The 17408-nt window shown below is 45.7% G+C and overlaps 1 protein-coding gene across 1 annotated transcript; it reads right to left on the reverse strand.

Annotated features, from left to right (window-relative positions):
* Positions 1 to 6346: 6346 nt before the first annotated feature.
* Positions 6347 to 16370, reverse strand: LOC132584664 (vomeronasal type-2 receptor 26-like). The gene is made up of 4 exons (XM_060256564.1): positions 16083 to 16370; positions 11281 to 11508; positions 9285 to 9411; positions 6347 to 7248 (listed from the first exon to the last, which is right to left on the reverse strand). Exons 1-4 carry the CDS (start codon positions 16368 to 16370, stop codon positions 6347 to 6349), a joined length of 1545 nt encoding a protein of 514 aa, XP_060112547.1.
* Between the last annotated feature and the right edge of the window lie 1038 nt (positions 16371 to 17408).

Here is a 17408-nt window from a genome sequence, read left to right on the forward strand (position 1 = left end):
CCGCCCTATCATAAGCCCTTCTAGTGCTGGGGGCTAAAGCCAACTGAATGGCCCTACCGGCTTCAGCTTCCCAAGCCGCCATAGGTCCAAGGGGATCCTCTCCGGCCGCAAGTCCGCTTCTGGGGCGAGCTGCCGAAAACGCTCCATCTGAAATCGAGATAGAGCGTCCGCCACCCCATTGCAGACCCCGGGTACATGCCTAGCCGTGAACAAAATGTTCAGCTGGAGGCATCGCAGCGTAAAAGATCTCACCAGGTTCATGAAAAGCAGAGACTTTGACGTTAAGGAGTTGATAACATGTACTACTGCCATGTTATCACACCAAAAGAGCACGGAATGGTTGGCAAGTTGCTCACCCCAGAGCCAAACGGCGACTAGGATAGGGAAAAACTCCAAAAATGTCAAGTCCCTGCTGAGCCCACTTTCCAACCATTCCGGAGGCCATTGCTCTGCACACCAATGTCCCCTAAAATACACGCCAAACCCAGTAGATCCGGAGGCATCAGAGGAGATCTGAAGCTCTGCTTCAATCTTCAGCTCCTCCCTCCAAAAAGAAACGCCATTGAACGCTTCCAAAAATAACTCCCAAACTTCAAGGTCCGCCCGCATTCCTGCAGACACGCGGACCCGATGGTAAGGGGAACGCAGCTGCCGCATAGCGTCACAAAGACGCCGCAAAAAGGCTCTCCCTGGTGCCACCACTTTGCATGCAAAGTTAAGGTGACCCACCAACTGCTGCAGCTCCAGCAACGAAACCTTGCGCCGGCCCTTCAAGGTGGCCAACCGGGCTCTCAGGTCCATTATCTTTTCCTCTGGCAGCCGGGAAGACTGTTTGTGGGTGTCCAGCTCGATCCCCAAAAAGGTAAGTACCGTACTGGGTCCTTCAGTCTTCTCCTGCGCCAGAGGAACCCCAAGCTCGCTGGCCAACTCCTGGAAAGCCCCCAACAACATGGCGCACTGCCCAGTGCCCGGAGGACCAACCAGAAGGTAGTCATCCAGGTAATGCGCCGTGGCCTTGCACCCTGTCCTGTCCCGCAGCACCCACTCAATGAAGGAACTGAATCGTTCAAATGCAGCACAGGATACCGAGCAACCCATAGGGAGGGCACGATCCATGTAAAACTTGCCCTCGAAGCAAAACCCCAGGAGCTCAAAATCCTCGGGGTGAACTGGCAAGAGACGAAATGCTGACTTAATGTCGCATTTCGCCATCTCGGCCCCGATTCCGCACCCCCGCACTACTTTGACCGCTTGGTCAAAGGAAGTGTACCACACCGAACACAGTTCCTCCGGGATGGCGTCGTTGACCGACGCCCCTTTGGGATAGGACAGGTGATGAATGAGGCGATACTCCCCCGGTGCCTTCTTGGGCACCACCCCCAGGGGAGAAACCCTCAACGTTGCTACTGGAGGCGCATTAAAGGGTCCCAGGACCCTACCCTCCTTACCCTCCTTAGCAATCTTTGCTCGAACTATGTGTTCGAGCCCCACAACTGACTTAAGGTTAGGAGCCATAAAAGGGGCCCTGGGCCCCTGATAAGGAATTCTGAACCCAAACGAAAACCCCTCCAACAAGTATTGCCCATCGGCTTTAAGCGGGTACCTCATCAGCCACTTATTGAGGACCCTCAGCCGAATGGGACTGGGCCCCTTTTCCAGGGGGCTGTTGATTGTTACCACTGCCCCCGGGGCGTTTTCCCCATGGTTTTGGCTTGGACCTACTACAGGCGGACTGGGCATGAGGCCCGCTACACAGCGGGCACTCGTGTTTGAACTTGCAGAGCTTCCGGGTGCACACTCCCTTGGAAGTGAACTCCCAACATAGCAGCCGGGGTTGAACCGGCTGGCCCGCCGACGGGCGGGCCCCTGCTGCAAGCTGCTGCTGATGCTTTTGGACTAAATGTCCACTGTCCGACCTGTCCCCAGGATTAGGCCTCGCCGGGGACATCAACTGCAGCCACAGCTGCTGGTTGACTTGGTCCCAAGGCAACCCAGGGTTCACTGCAGCCCTCATCCTAAAGGCTTCGTCGTACTGCAGCCATGCTGCCCCGACGAAGTCTGTATATGCCCTGTATATTATATCCAGATATTGAAACAGGGCAGCTGCCCGGGCGGGCTGCGCCCTGGCGATCACTCCCGCAAAAATCAGGAAGCCTGGCAGCCAGTTTGCCCAAGTCCTATCCACTTTGCGGCGTTTTAACTTTTCTTTGTCCTTCTCGTCAAGCTCGTCTTTACTCTTTTTCTCGAGCTCTCTATAGAGAAGGGCAAAGACATCAACATACTCTCCGCGCAGGATACGTTCCCGGGTAGCCGCCGTTAAATGATCCCCCAGCGGCAGCGAAGTGTCCCCAAAGGGGAAAGCGTGTACTGGTATGCTGGAATAAGGGGTCGGCGGGTAGAACCATCCGCCTCCAAACCCGGCAGGAGGCAATCCCTGCGCCTGGGCATATTGCTGTCCACCCCAAGGCAGAACGCCGTGGGGATGCATCCCTGAGGGAACTGCTGGTGTCATTGCGGCTGCCTGTGAGCACATCATCTGCTGCAGGCCCGCTCCGCCTAACCCCGGCCCCTGCATGCCCGGACTCTGTGAACCCCAAGGCCAGGGCAGGGTGACCCCCCACTGGCCAGCGGGTGTGCCGGGCTGCCCAGCACTCCAAGCCCCTCCACCCAACCCGGTGGGGGGGGCAGGCGCCTGTAGAGGTGTCCAAGGCCAGCCGGGAGTTAGGTGTGGTAACAACTTACCCCCCGCGCCCGCAGGAGTTCCTCCACCTACAGGGGTTTGCGGCCCAAAGCCACTGCCAGCTCCAACACCCGGCTGCTCACCAGATGGTCCCTCGCCGGGATCCTCCTCATCTTCCGGCTGCGGCTGCGGCTCAGGCATCGCCACTCCGCCCTGTAATGCAGACAATCTCGCAAGCATCTCAGTTTCAAAAGCAAGGCGCGTCGAACGCCCTGAGGCACAACGACGCCCCTGCCAAATGGGGGCCCCCACTGCAAGCTGCTGCTGTTCCAAAGCCTCCACCTGATTAATGATGGCCAATCGTACTTGCTCACTCTGGGCTCGCTCATCAGTAGGGCGCACGCGAGGAGGACGTGCGGGCTGCTTGCCCTTGCCCTTCCCCTGCCCCTTTTTTGGAGCCATGTTAACCACCCTGTTCTTATTAATGCCAGACAGTGACTACTACCACGCAGCAGCCCTTCCCTGCAAAGTAGCAACTAGAGATGTGGTGCTCTAAAGGGCTGGCTGCGCCCTGGGGTTATCCAAGGCCCTTCCGCCCCAATATAATGCACCGCAAAATGGCCGCCCCGCACTAACTGTCCCCACACGAGTATTAACTGGATTGAGAACTGTCGCTACTGGCATACAAAATGGCCGCCGCACGCGCCGAGCTCGCCCGCGCTGCGCTCCCTGCTGCTCAACGGCCCTCAAAATGGCCGCCGCGCCTACCCTTGCCGCCCAAACGGCTTCGAAATGGCTGCCCCTCGCTTTTTCAAAAGTGCACAGGGTCTGGACTGGCCACCTCGCGCAGCAGAGTAACCCGCGGGGCTTCCCTTAGCCACCCAAGGATTTCCAACCCCCAGCAGTGGACACCCTGCGCGTTTTAAACCCGAAGCTGCACCTCCGAAACTGACAAGGGCCTCCCTTCACCCCCAAAATGGCCGTCGCAAGCGCCTTGCGCCTAGCACGCGGTTTGGAGAGACCCCGCCTTGGCCAACGGCCGCGGCGCCGGGCCCGACCGCTACCACCCTCCAACCAGGACTCCCAAGCGCCTCCCTGCCGACAGCCGCCGCTCGCGCTACCGCTTCCCCGAAGCCAAACCACAATCCACAAAGCACGGACACCGGCCGCTTGCGCTGCCCACGCCTGCGCCTGACCACCGATGCCCCGCCTCGCTCCAACGACGATCCGCGACGCTCCCCAGGCTCTTGAAGGCCCAGCAACGCCGCACCGCACAAGAGGCTCTCCGTCAGAGAGCCAAAAGACTGCCACACTCCGTCGGGGGCGGTGCCAAGGTTTATATACCCCTGACACCACGCCCCTCACTAGCCCCGGATTGACATCTGCTGTCAATCACTGCCCTCATTCTTCCGCGGGGGCAAAAGCGGCCCCCAGCCCGAACGCCTGCTGCGCCGGCTTGGCTGGGAGGGCCGAGCCTTCTCATTATTAAACAATCTGTTTAGATTTAACTATGATGGTCATTCAGCTCATTACTCTAGAAAGGAGGAATCAGGGAATGCCAAGTTCCAAAAAGTGACCACCCACATTGTGGCTCCCTTTGTGGCTCCATCTTCCTAATGCAGCTGAGTCTAGCCTTTTTAGGGCCAGCTAAGTGGGAGGAGGGGAGTGGGGAAGGAACCATCTTCTAGATAGGAGTGGGGGGTAGAACCATCTTCTAGATAGGAACCACCTTCTTCCAAACTTGGTGCTCCAGTCTGCAGAGAAAAGGTACCTGCTATGGTTCTTCAGTTAGACATATTGCCTCCCCCTTTTGCATGCTCATCCTAGGTGCTTTCCCAGTGGTGCTAGGTGCCCATTCTTTGCTTTGTAGTCACAAGCATATTTCACTGCCCTCTCTAAGTCCACCTGGAAGAGAGTTCTATCTCATGCTGTGCAAACAGCACAATGATTTATGGGTATCTTGGTAGAAGTTTAAGAGAGTGAGGGAGGTTGATCCTCTTCCTATGCCCTGGTCCTGAACTGACTTTTTGCTGCATCAGATTCCTTACTTAAGGATTCAAATCGAGAAGAGGTGTTCTACTTTTTCATTGTCTCCAATATTGTCTAATAGGCACTCTGCCTTAATCAGAGCCTCCACAGCGGGTCAGTGCACAACTGTCAAATGGCAAATAAGCAGGTCTTGAAGTGGTAGAAAGAAAATGAGAAAAACATTTTTTTTCCAAGTTCTAGCACAGGGTGGTTGGATTACTATGAGCGTTTTCGCACTAGCGTTTACTCCGGCGTAGCACACCATTTACTTCCGGATCTTTTCCTGGTTTTCGCACCTGTTGCTCCGGCGCTGCGGTTTGCTCCAGCGCTTCAGGGGTTTCACGCCGGAGTATGTTTTTCAACATGCTTCTGGAGTTTTTGAAAACCTCCGGATCCACACCGGATCCACTCCTCGGAGTTTGCTGTGGGAAATCCATCCACGCCACCCTCTCCCTTTCCGTCCTCCCACCCCATCCACCCCCTTGGCCATTCATCAGCCGTTCGCGGCGCTTCCCAAAAGTGCCCGCACGGCCATTTTTTTTAAAAACTTCATATTTCTTGTTTAATAGCGATATTTCGAAATTAACAAATAGAAAAAAAAAAACCCTCCAGGAATAGCCTCAATTGCCACTTCAATTGGTTTCGTTAGAATTTTTTTATTATTATTATTGACTTTAGTTGCATTATTTCGCTGTTGCGTTATCTCGCAACTACATTATACATTGTTGGGAGGGGGAAATCTAGTGCCGGCGCAGGCCAAAGCATTCATGTGTGTGTGTTTTAAAAAGGCAATGCCTCCCTCAGCTGTGCCACCAGGATTTCTGGACCTGCACAAAATCGCCATGTATAAAATGGGAAGTTGGAGTCCTGCATTCTTCTCCCTGGCTACATTCCGCTCGGTTAGAAAATAGACGCGAGCTCGCTCTTCACACGCGCCACAGAAGGGGAAGGAGAGAATGGGGCGGAGGGGGGAGCTCTGGCGGCAGGAATCAGTCAGGTCCCCGTTGCAAGCGCCAGCCGGGGAGGGGGAAGAGCGCGGAGGAAATCCCAGCTTCGCCACCCGGGAGGGAGCGAGGCTGAGAAAGGAAGAAGCTGCCACACACACACACACACACACAAACCCCTCGATTTCTCTCTCTTCGTTATTGCGATATTTCGCAACTTCAGAATTTGGGGGGGGGGGAATCTTGTGCTAGGATTCTCCACTGTGAATGCTTCTGTTAATACATAAAGGGCTGTGGAGGATACTACAGCTGCAGCCAATCCATAAGCAGAAGCAGCACACGTGATGCGGTTTGTCCACGAAAAGAAGGGGAATGAACAGCTGTGACTGCTCGATGTTACGTTATTACGTCCTTACGCAACCAGACTTGCGCTTAAAAAAAAAAGATTGACAGGGCATCGAACTCAAGTCGATGCCAGTGGGAAAACGATTTGAGCCGGGGCTTCATGGAAAGCGACTCCGCAAATGAGTCCATGTGCGAAAACGAGGAAAATGAGCTGGACATAATTGCGCCGTGGAATAAGGGGAGCAAACGCTAAGTGCGAAAACGACCTATATAAGATAGACCAAGCAAAATTGAAGACTAAGCACACACACTTTGGTCCACAGGAGAGAGGCTGGGTTAACATGATAGTTTAATGCTTTCTTGCTATTACGTGTTGTCTCCTGTTCAAATCGGGTCTTAGAACAATAATATAGCATTTGGGGAAAAATAAACAGAACAGTAGCCCAGCACCAGAGACTAAAATAGAAAAAATCTCCACAGCTACCATGTATTTCCCTTTGGTGCTCATGTAGGTTGGAATAAAACACAGCCAAACACTGCAAAACATCATCATGCTGAAAGTGATAAACTTGGCTTCATTAAAAGTGTCCGGCAATTTCCGGGCAAAGAAAGCCACAGTGAAGCTTATGGAGGATAGAAGTCCCATGTAGCCCAGAACAATATAAAACATAAGTATAGACCCTTCATTACATTCTGCTATGATCTCTGTGGTCATTGACTTCATGTCCAGATCTGGAAATGGGGGAGCAGTTCCTAGCCACACTGTACAGATACACATTTGGATAACTGAGCAGGAAAGGATAATTGAGATGGAAAGTCTTTTCCCCATCCACTTCCTCATGCTGGACCCAGGTTGGGTGGCCACGAAAGCTCCAACCACAGTGATGGTTTTGGCCAAGACACAAGAAACAGAAACTGAGAAGATGATGCCAAAAGTGAATTGCTGGAGGAAGCAAGTCACTTTGTTTGGTTGTCCAATGAATAGCAAAGAACAGAGGAAGCACAGCAGAAGGGAGACTAAGAGAGTGTAGGTGATACCCCTGCTGTTGGCTTTGACTATGGGGGTGTCTTTGTGCCTAATAAAAACACCCAAAACCAAAGATGTGATCAGAGAAAATGAAAGAGCAGTGAAAATCAAACTGATCCCTAAAGGTTCATCATAAGACAGAAAAGTTTTGATCTTGGGCAAACATTGAGCACGGTCCTTATTTGGATATTGATCTTCTGGACATTTGATACAGTCATCCATATCTGAAAATAAAGAAGTGGGTCCAATCTCAGCATCAATTCATAAGAAACTTTCACCTGATTCTAAATGCTACCTTTGATGTTGTTGATTTAAAGGAAAAACCTATAGAGTTTTTCTGGGTAGGACTGTGATATAAACTAATTTCTATGAATATTTAATCACTAATATGCTCTGTAATATTAATTGCTCATATTTCTATATATGTATCTTAAAATATTGTCCATGTTGATGGTAAAATACAATTGCAAAAAATATTAGCAGTTGACATAGACACACAAGATGATAAAAGCCTGATGGCTGAAGATTAAGACTCGAACCTGAACCCCATGAAAAGAGTGAACTGAGTTTTACCGAAGAATACCAGCTATAGATGAGCTGTATCTCCAAGCAACACTCCATCTGCATTGTTTGAATTATGCTTCTGTTTGCTCACGCTGATCAAGCATTCACTCATTTGAAAACTTGGATTAAGATTTCTGCGGTATTCTTGAGGATTGGATGGAAATGAAAATAAAACCAGATATCATCCTATTACAGAGGATATTGTTTACCAAATCTACAGACAAGTCCACATGTCAGTGTCATGTGAAGTACAGTGCATGGATTCTCACAGATCTAAGACCATGGGCAAGAATTCCAACACAACCTTCTGATCAGGGATACAGTAAAATTATACCTCGCAAAACCAACCAAGTAAGGCAGTCTGGGGGGGGGGGGGGGGAGGGTCAATGTTATTGCAGTGTGCCAAGAGATCCAGTAGACCTGAACATGAACAACTGTCATCATTTACCTTCTTATGAAGATCCTCCACTAGGACATCTCAAGGCGTTTTATTGCCTGACATAGAAACCAGACTGAAATAATCTAGGGAATCTATCTCCTCCTAGGGACTCTAGAAGTGGAGTGTGACCATATGGCGTATTAGAAACTATTCAAAAATTGCCCCTTTCCAGCAAGAGGTTTTCTTCCCTTTGAGCCCTGGTTTCACCCAATGTTCCCTCTAAGCTGCAGTGTCTTGTGAGCAAAAATTCCACTTTATGAGCTACTGGCATTAAAGTTGTGAGCTACCTCCTTCCTGAGCCAAGACAAAAATGTGTGAGCTGGAGGCTAAAAATCTGTGAGCTAGCTCACGCTAACTCAGCTTAGAGGAAACACTGGTCTCACCAAGCCTTCCTTAAACGCTGTGTTACTTCTGCCTTCCAAACTGTCCAGCCCCTTGTTTCAACTTTTTTGTTACCCAAAATGCACTTTAAGTGCACCCATATCTTAGAAACCAAATGATCTAGGGAATCTATTTCCTCCTAAGGACTCTAGAAGTGGGATGTGACCACATGGCCCATTAGAAACGACTCAAGTAGCTACCTTTGATGTTGTTGATTTAAAGCAAAAACCTATGGAGCTTTTTTGGGTAATACTGTGATATTAACCCGGACTGTGATATTAACTTTTTTGGGTAGGGCTGTGATATTAACTGGAAGACGTGACTACAGCACTATGCCAGTACAGGCTGCACAAAGCAGAGTTAGTCTTGATGAGCCGGTAATAGTTTTTGCAGTGAATAAGTGTCACTGAAAGATGCAATAACTTGCTCATAGTATTTAGACAAAAAAACAACAACACAAAAACTAAACCACACGACCTTGGGAAACCCCTGCGATAGTTTTGTCTTGTGACTTTCTGAGATTATCCCCAAAGCAATGACTTGCAGTGACTAGTACCTGTGGAATACCAAAGCCCATTCATAAACACTGAAAAAAATTCTGGAGCTATAAGACAGGGCAGTATGTAAGTAACCCCACATTTGTATGATGCCACCTGTAATTTGTTGTATTCTGTTATAATTTGTGAAAGAAATAAACCATGTAGAAGGTGATCAACATCGAGTTTATGATCCTATGTAGAAATTATCCAGGGTGTTTGTTTGTTTTTTTAATAATAAAACTTGGCTGGGTTATTGAAGCGGATACAAGAACAAAGTGATGAGATAACTTTTACAAAAACAAAATGGTCACTGAATTTCCCTGCTTCTGTCACCTACTCTGCTTGTTTGCAATCTTCCCTTCTTGGCATGGAACACAGTCATAGCAGCAAAACTTCTCCCCTTCCTTCTTTTTCTTATGGTAACCGGGCTGACAGTGGTCATTGCAGACAGAAGTAGGGGGCACCTATTCAAAAATATAACAATGTGTCAGATTATTTCATTCACCAATGAACACTTAAAATATTTCACATAAAACAGTCAGCAGCAGCTTTCTGATTATGGCTTAGGCAGGGCACTTTTTCTATCAGGAGCTCCTCTGCCCCCTGATGTAGCCAATCCTCCAAGAGCTAAGAGTAGGCCCTGTACTAAGAGCTCTCTAAGCTCTTGGAGGACTGACTACATCCTGGGGGCATAGACTAATATGCAGAGACGCTCCTGTTGGAAAAAGAGCCCTGGGCATTAGGAAGATTTGCAATCTTTTGTTTTGAAACTGTTGGAGAGATGGAAAGAAACTGTGTAATGATCTATTGTTCCAGAAAGCAGGAAAAGCCAGCCAGTCCACTATCCCTATCTCTTTACCTGAGGATCTTTCTGAAATGTTTGATCACAGTATAGCTCTATTATCTGGGTAAAAACCAGAACAGAACAAAAACACCTGAATTTTTCAGTTTTGCATAGTCTGTGGAAAGCAGAAGAGTGGAAGCTTTTCTGACCTCATCAGGCAGACCATTCCATTATTGGGTTTAATGGGGGGTGGGGAATCAATTGCCTTGGAAGCATGGAAGCTTTTTTCACAGTATTCCCAATCCTTCTCACCTCCCAGTTAAGGGAAACTGCTGTCCAAACAAATTACAAAAATGTTCTGACTCCCATGGTAACAAGAGAAAGAGATTTTACTTACAAAAATAGAAGCACATTTTATATGACATATACATGTAGGTACATTTAACATATCGTGGACAGATTAACTTCAAAAAAGATTAACTCACTACAACTCCAAGCTAGGGATGGGCACCAACCGAACCACGAAGCAAAAGTTGGCATGGATTTATCCTTGTTTGTGGTTCACAAATTGGAGTTTTTGATGGGTTTACCATCAGGACCTTTCACAAAGGTCGTTTTCGCACTCACCTTCCGCCAGCGCGACCCCCCTCTTCACCGCGCAGGATCTGCGCGGATATCGCACTAAACGCTGCGGAGCAGCCAGAAAAGCCGGAAGCTCCCGTCGCAAAAGCCGCGCAAACGCCAAACTGCTTTTTGGTGGTTTCAGTTTGAGCGGCTTTTGCGCCGGGAGCTTCCGGCTTTTCTGGCTGCTCCGCAGCATTTAGTGCGAAATCCGCGCAGATCCTGCGCGGTGAAGAGGGGGGTCGCACCAGCGGAAGGTGAGTGCGAAAATGACCAAATATTTAAAGCAGTTCATGGTGGTTCATGAATATAACACAAAGCAGGTGTTAAAGTGACTCTGAGTCCCTTTAAACCCCTGCTTTCTGCTCCCTGCAAATTTCAGGAAAACAGCTGAGTGGCTGTTCAACTATTGTTCAGGTTTTCTGCAAATGCTGTTTAAAGGGACTGTGGTTTCTTCCAATGGGGCATGTGGGGGCCATAATCACAAACTGGTTCTGTTCCCCAGGAAGTCTCCAATTCATTTGGATTTGTGGTTCAGTTTGATTAAGCCACAAACCAAAATGAACTCCAAGCCCAGGTAAGGAAGAGGTCCTATATGAGATGAGATGAGATAAGTCAAGCAATGACCAAAGAGGCTCAACATCTAAACAATGAGAGGGTGGAGACAATTGCCAAGGGTCCCCCAGTGAGAAAATTTTCTTAACCATTTCCCTCCCAGATCCTCTTGCATGCAGAGTTACAATATCCAACATCCATCAGGCAGAGGTTTCTATTTCATCTGAAATCAATTTCCAGTGTGCTAAGGAACTGTGTTTTTAATAAAGTTACAGTCTCTTCAGTTTTCCATTTCTGTGCAGATGGTGACACTAACTTCAATACAGAGTCTAACTATAAATGTCTAACCCTTAATACACCCTAGAATCCACACCTGGTTGAAAACTTGAGGCCACATAATTTGATCCTCATAAATGATGAATTCCTGTCCTTCAGGAGCACCAGCATTCAGTCTTCCAACTTTCACTTTCAAGAAGGATTTGTTTGGAAAGGTGACCAAATTAATGATATCAAATTCAGAACCCATTTCTCTCTTATCATTAAAATGTATGGTTTTGCCTGCTGAGTTGTTAAACCAAATTCCTTGAAGAAATGGATGGAGCTGTGAAAAGGAGAAAAGAAACAAAAGAAAAGAAAAGAAAGGAATGAAAGACAATACTTTACAGTGTCCATGTCAAGCTTTACAAATATTTTTGGTGGTGGACAGCGTTGTCGAATCGGAGCCCATTCTTTGCCACCTTAAAGGCTTTTCAAGGCAAGAGATGCTCAGAGGTGATTTGCCTTTGCCATGCTCTGCATAGCCATCATAGACGTCCTTGGTGATCTCCCATCCAAACATCAAACGGGGCTGATACTGACTAGCTTTTGAGATCTTATGGGATCTGTTTAACCAGGGCCAACCAGGTCATGTCATAAATACTGTTACTGTTTGATAAATATCACCATTATTTTTTGCCTCAATCTAGCCCAAGGTAAAAGAAGGTGAGCTATACATTTTCACATGCCAAGTATCTGGGGAACAAATGCAAACGCATAAAACATTCCTCTTTGGATATGGCATCCACATATACAATGAGATCACAAAGAGGCAAATACACTACTCGCAATGCTCTTGATACATGCTGTCACAATTTTGCATGGAAAGAAAGAAAGAAAGAAAGAAAGAAAGAAAGAAAGAAAGAAAGAAAGAAAGAAAGAAAGAAAGAAAGGAAGGAAGGAAGGAAGGAAGGAAGGAAGGAAGGAAGGAAGGAAGGAAGGGAGGGAGGGAGGGAGGGAGGGAGGGAGAGTTTTATGTAGAAATACCACAGAGAAAATCAGTATATTGCTCTGTTCACACTATACGTTGACTCTCTACATCAAGAGCATTGCAAACATCACACACTTGTATTACTAGATTTCAGGAATACATAGTTGTCATGTCTGAACAAGAATATTATCCTTCAAGAAATTTGTGCAACATCCTTATTATTCAGGTTGGAGAAAGATGAGAACTTTTAAATCCAAAACATAGCTTCAAAACAATACTGACTATTGATTGAGAAGCTACTACCTGCCAGGGTTGTGGATCTTGAAATTCAGGTACTTCACGATGCACAATTGGTTTGTGGTTGGATGGGAAGGACCGCAGTGCATGCAAAGCATGTGCCACAGCGTAGACAGAATTATAGATGCTGTAGCTCTGTCCGGTCATGCTCATTTCAAAAATTAGCCCAGGAAGGCTCTCCAGTCTCTCCTCCCCTGTACAGGCCTCGCTGTCTTTCAGCAGCTCTTGGGTCATTGGAAATGAACAGCCAAATGCTTGTTCCCAGAACTCTTTGAGAAAACCATCCTGTTGTCTCCCATAAGGTTTCACATTTTGGAGATATGTCTGAAAACCATCCAGGTTATCTGAGTGAATTGTGAAGAAAATAGCTCCTTGATAGAACTGAAAATCCCAATCCCTTTGAAGGCCTGACAATGCAAAATCTACCTGGCCTGTCATAATCCACACCTTTCTAAGTGAAGGATTTTCCTTATATCCAGAATCTTCTAAGGACAGTAAAGTCATCAGCCAGATAATAGTAGTAGGTCTTCCGTAGAGGATAAATATATTTGCTTTGCTATAGCTAAAAGGAAGGGATGCTGTGGATGATAAATCAATGACATCATCCATCGTGTAAGGGAGATTCCTTGTTATTCTTTCTGTGAAGGCGAGGCAGATTCCATTTTTGGTTAGTAATGGCTCCAGACTATTCAAGAAATGTTCTCCAGTGTCATCTTCCAGCACAAAAAGCCCAACCCACGTCCATCTGAAATGTTTAAGTAAACTCATGGTCTGATGGGCTACATTTAGTGCCACGTGGTAAAAGGGAGGAGTTTGTCTTGTAGCCTTCTCCTCTTGGCCATACAACCCATATGTGAGCTAAAAGTAGATACACACAGAGATAAGATAGGAGAACTCTATTTACACTTATGCCTGTTTAGTCAATAAAGATTTGCTGGTAAGTTCTCTGAGAGCTGAAGCTGCTTCTCTATGAATATCCTGAGATCACTGGAATATGGTGCAAGTCTTGGGAAAGTAATCTTAGCCTGTGATCACACATAAACTCTAAATAATGCATTTTCAATTCACTTTCATTCAAAACATATTTTATTGTATTTAAATCATTTATACACATTTCTTATATAGTATGATCATACTTTGGCCACCAAATTAGAAGGGAGCACTCACTAGAGAAGACCCTGATGCTGGGAAAGACAGAAGGTAAAAAAAGAAGGGGATGGCAAAATATGAGATGACTGGACAGCGTTACTGATGTAACTAACATGAATTTGAGCAGACTTCGGAGAATGGTAGAAGATAGGAGGACCTGGCGTGACTTTGTCCATGGGGTCACAGAGAGTCGGATTCAACTGTGCGACTGAACAACAACAACATGATCATAACCCAAATGTAGAGCATGATAAAGTACAAGCTTTAGGCAATATAAATATAAAGCTTTAACCTTCATAAGAAAATTTACATGTATCTTATGTTTGAATATATTAACGACTTACCAAAATACACAATATTATAAGCATTATCGGCAGAAGTTAAATAAAACTCTACCGTAATGAAACATCATTAATTATATTAGGAATTGCTTCCTGTGAAATGAGATATTCTCGAATAGGAAGGTAGACAGCAGAGAAACTAGAAGAAAAGAGGGGACATTCACGTTGGTTGATGTTGTCGGCGAACTTAGCCATTATGTAAGTGCTCTGTAACTTTTTTGGGACAGAGATTTAAGTTATTTGATTTCCATCATGTAGCCACTGCTGTTCTAACTGCTGGGAGTAGAAAGAGGACAGTTTCCTTTTTTATGAGACAGACAGTCTGGATCAATGCCTCCATTTAAAAATAGTTGGTCAGGAACGAAGGCAATATGTAGGTTCATGATTCTTTGAGTTCTCTCTAAGACTGCTTCCCAGATGTTCCTTATATCAAGTACTGCACGGTCTTCAGAAATGATATGCTCTATGTTTGAGTAATCATAGAAACTATTCATTTACTAAAGTTGTTGCAAACAAGACCTCTTCTTGATAGAACCAGGAACCAAGGTTAAACAATCAGTTATATAGGTTGATCCAGAACATAAAATGTGTGACTATCTGGGCACACATCCGGCCAGTGCTGTGTCAACTGCACTGGCTACCAATTGAGTACTGGATCCATTTCAAGGTCTTAGTTCTGACTTTTTAAGCTTTACATGGCCTGAGACCATCATATCTATGGGACCTTCTCTATGTGCCCCAGAGATCATTACAATCTGGCACACAAGACCTGCTGACCAACCCTGTCCCGAAGGACATCCAACTTGCCTCAACCAGGGTCAGGGCCTTTTTGCCCTTGGCCCCGGACTGGCAGAATCAGATCTGGGCTCTTACTGAATTGTTACCTTTCCATAGGGCTTGCAAAATGGAGCTATTCCGCCAGGGCTTTGGTGGAGGCAGCAGGTGTCCTATTCCATCAGCTAGCCCTATGCTATGGTACCATCTCTGCTGTAATATGAATTTTAGCCTATCTACTGTTTTAGACTCTCAGTTTATATAACATGTGCCCAACTAAGCTGCTATTTATAGCTTATAATTTATTATGAATTATCAAATAGCATTTTTCTATTAATATGTTTTTAACTGTTTTTAGAATGTTGTGATCTGCCCTGAGCCCGTTTTGGGAAAGGGCAGAATATAAATTGCCTAAATAAAATAAATAAATAGTTTGAGTAAAAGTGCCTTTTTTCTATCAATGCCCACTACTTTTCATTCCAGTTACAACCAGCTACAAACAGCAATAGCTTTTGAGAGTACAGCCTTGAGGGCACATATCTCAGAGTGAGAAAGTGGATACTTGTAAGTTACACAAACAAAATATGTTTGATTACCAGCTAGCTGCATCTATAAGCACAAAAGTGACTTGTGAAACTGAACCAAGGGAAGGAAACACCTTGACAGCTTATAATTGGACAAAAAGCCCAGCAGTGTAGATAGTTACCTTGTTGACCACATTTCTTCCAACAGAGAGGTTTCAGTGATAGCATTAAATGGATCAGATAACATTAGCATTAGCTTATTTGGAGTTCCCAGCATTCCATACTGATTTCATGACTACAGTATTTAGCCCAGAAAGACAGGTAAGTTTGAAATGGCTCTTGTGTTGAGAGCCAAGTATATTGAAGAGATCAGGTGTTTTCTAGACAAGTGGGCCTGTTTGATACTTTCAATCAGGGGTGGAATTCTAGCAGGTGCTCCTTTGCATATTAGGCCACATACCCCTGATGTAGCCAATCCTCCAAGAGCTTACAAAAAAACCCTTGTAAGCTCTTGGAGGATTGGCTACATCAGGGGTGTGTGGCCTAATATGCAAAGGAGTTCCTGCTAGAATTCCACCCCTGCTTTCAATCTACTTTCAATGCACTTTCAACTGGATTTTGAAAGTGCATTATTTAGTCTGTGTGATTGCAGCCTCACAGTATCATGAACTCCATATTACCTTTTGACTCTCTGGAGCAACATTCATTTCACATTTCCATTTCTGTTTTGCATCTGATCAGACCTTTTTTTCATTCCCACTGCTCAGCCTTGCATATCACCAATAACTCCCTGAAATAAAAGCATCTTTAAGAAAACCGCTATTGTCCTTGGCAGAGAACATACCTGCGGAGTCTTGAAAAGATTTAGAATCTCAGCCATACGGAAGGAGATCTCAGAGCTCAGTCCACCAACAATAGCAATCAGACTGTTTTTAGTGTCACATCTGTAGTTGGGATAAAATCGATGGGATTTGAAGAGTAAATGAAGAGTACTGTGATAGGTCACCCATTCATCATGGTAGCTGTCATGGATATGGAACCCAAGTGAGACATTTGGCAAAATCTTGGGATTCTCATTGATCTCATTAACAGCAAACTCCAAGGCCAGGAGATTTTGATAGTTCTTCGTCATCATACTGTAAATAGAATTCAATATTCTTATACAGAAGGAAGATTTTCCACAAAAAAATAATTTATTTTGTTTCAGGTTTAACCATCTGTCTATAATACTAACGACATCCACTTGCCTGTCCATCCATCTGTTTGCAGCAGGCATAAATCCTCCAAAAATAAAGTTAAGTACCCCAAAATTTGGCAAGAGCTTCATGGGTGTTGCAGTACCATATGGGAAAAGAATCAAAGCACCTAGGACTGTGCAAGTACCAGAAACTCCCACCCCTCCACTTTTTGCATTGGTTGTCTCTGGCAGGCATAACTCATGAAACTAAAGCTAGGAAATGCAAAATTGCTGTCTAACATTCGGGTGATTGTGGGAGTTGTTTTACCTAAAATCAAAGGAATGGGATCATGTTGGCACAGATTACTGCCCAAACAAACCTCTGGTATTTGCAATGAAAGTAAAAGTTAACTCACAAGACGCTAGCAAGAGTAGATCTGCACAGACATGGGTGAATTTTGGCTAAGTATTGGGTAGATTTTATGAGTAGCACAGCTCAAGGGGAATATTTGAAATAATGGCAATCTGCTTATCACTGACTTTAACCATTGAAGTTATTCTAACTTTCTAGTGTTGCAATGGTTTTCAGTTATAGTAATAAAAGTTCGATTATGGGATGTGCATTTTTGGCCAGAAGAGAAATAACCTGGCACTCAAATTGGAGCCCTGTAGGCTAACAGAAAATAAAGGACTAAAGCCTGCCTCCCACACCATCAATATATGGCCCTAAGGCCAAGGTCTGCCCAATGAAATTACAGCTTTTTCAACCATGACCATAAAATTTCTTGCCCCATGTAAATTTTGGAGAGGGGGGAAAAATATTCCTTAACCAACACTACCCAATTTGAAACCAGAGGGTTCATTACAAGAGGAAATAAATAAATAAAAGCCAAATATCATCAAGCAAGCAAGCAAGCAATCAAAAGCCTTTATTGGCATATATCAGATTATAAACAAACAAACAAACAGCTACAGAAATAATAAAACGGTTAT

The sequence above is a fragment of the Heteronotia binoei genome, chromosome 15, assembly GCF_032191835.1.
Source record: "Heteronotia binoei isolate CCM8104 ecotype False Entrance Well chromosome 15, APGP_CSIRO_Hbin_v1, whole genome shotgun sequence".
Lineage (NCBI taxonomy): Eukaryota > Metazoa > Chordata > Lepidosauria > Squamata > Gekkonidae > Heteronotia > Heteronotia binoei.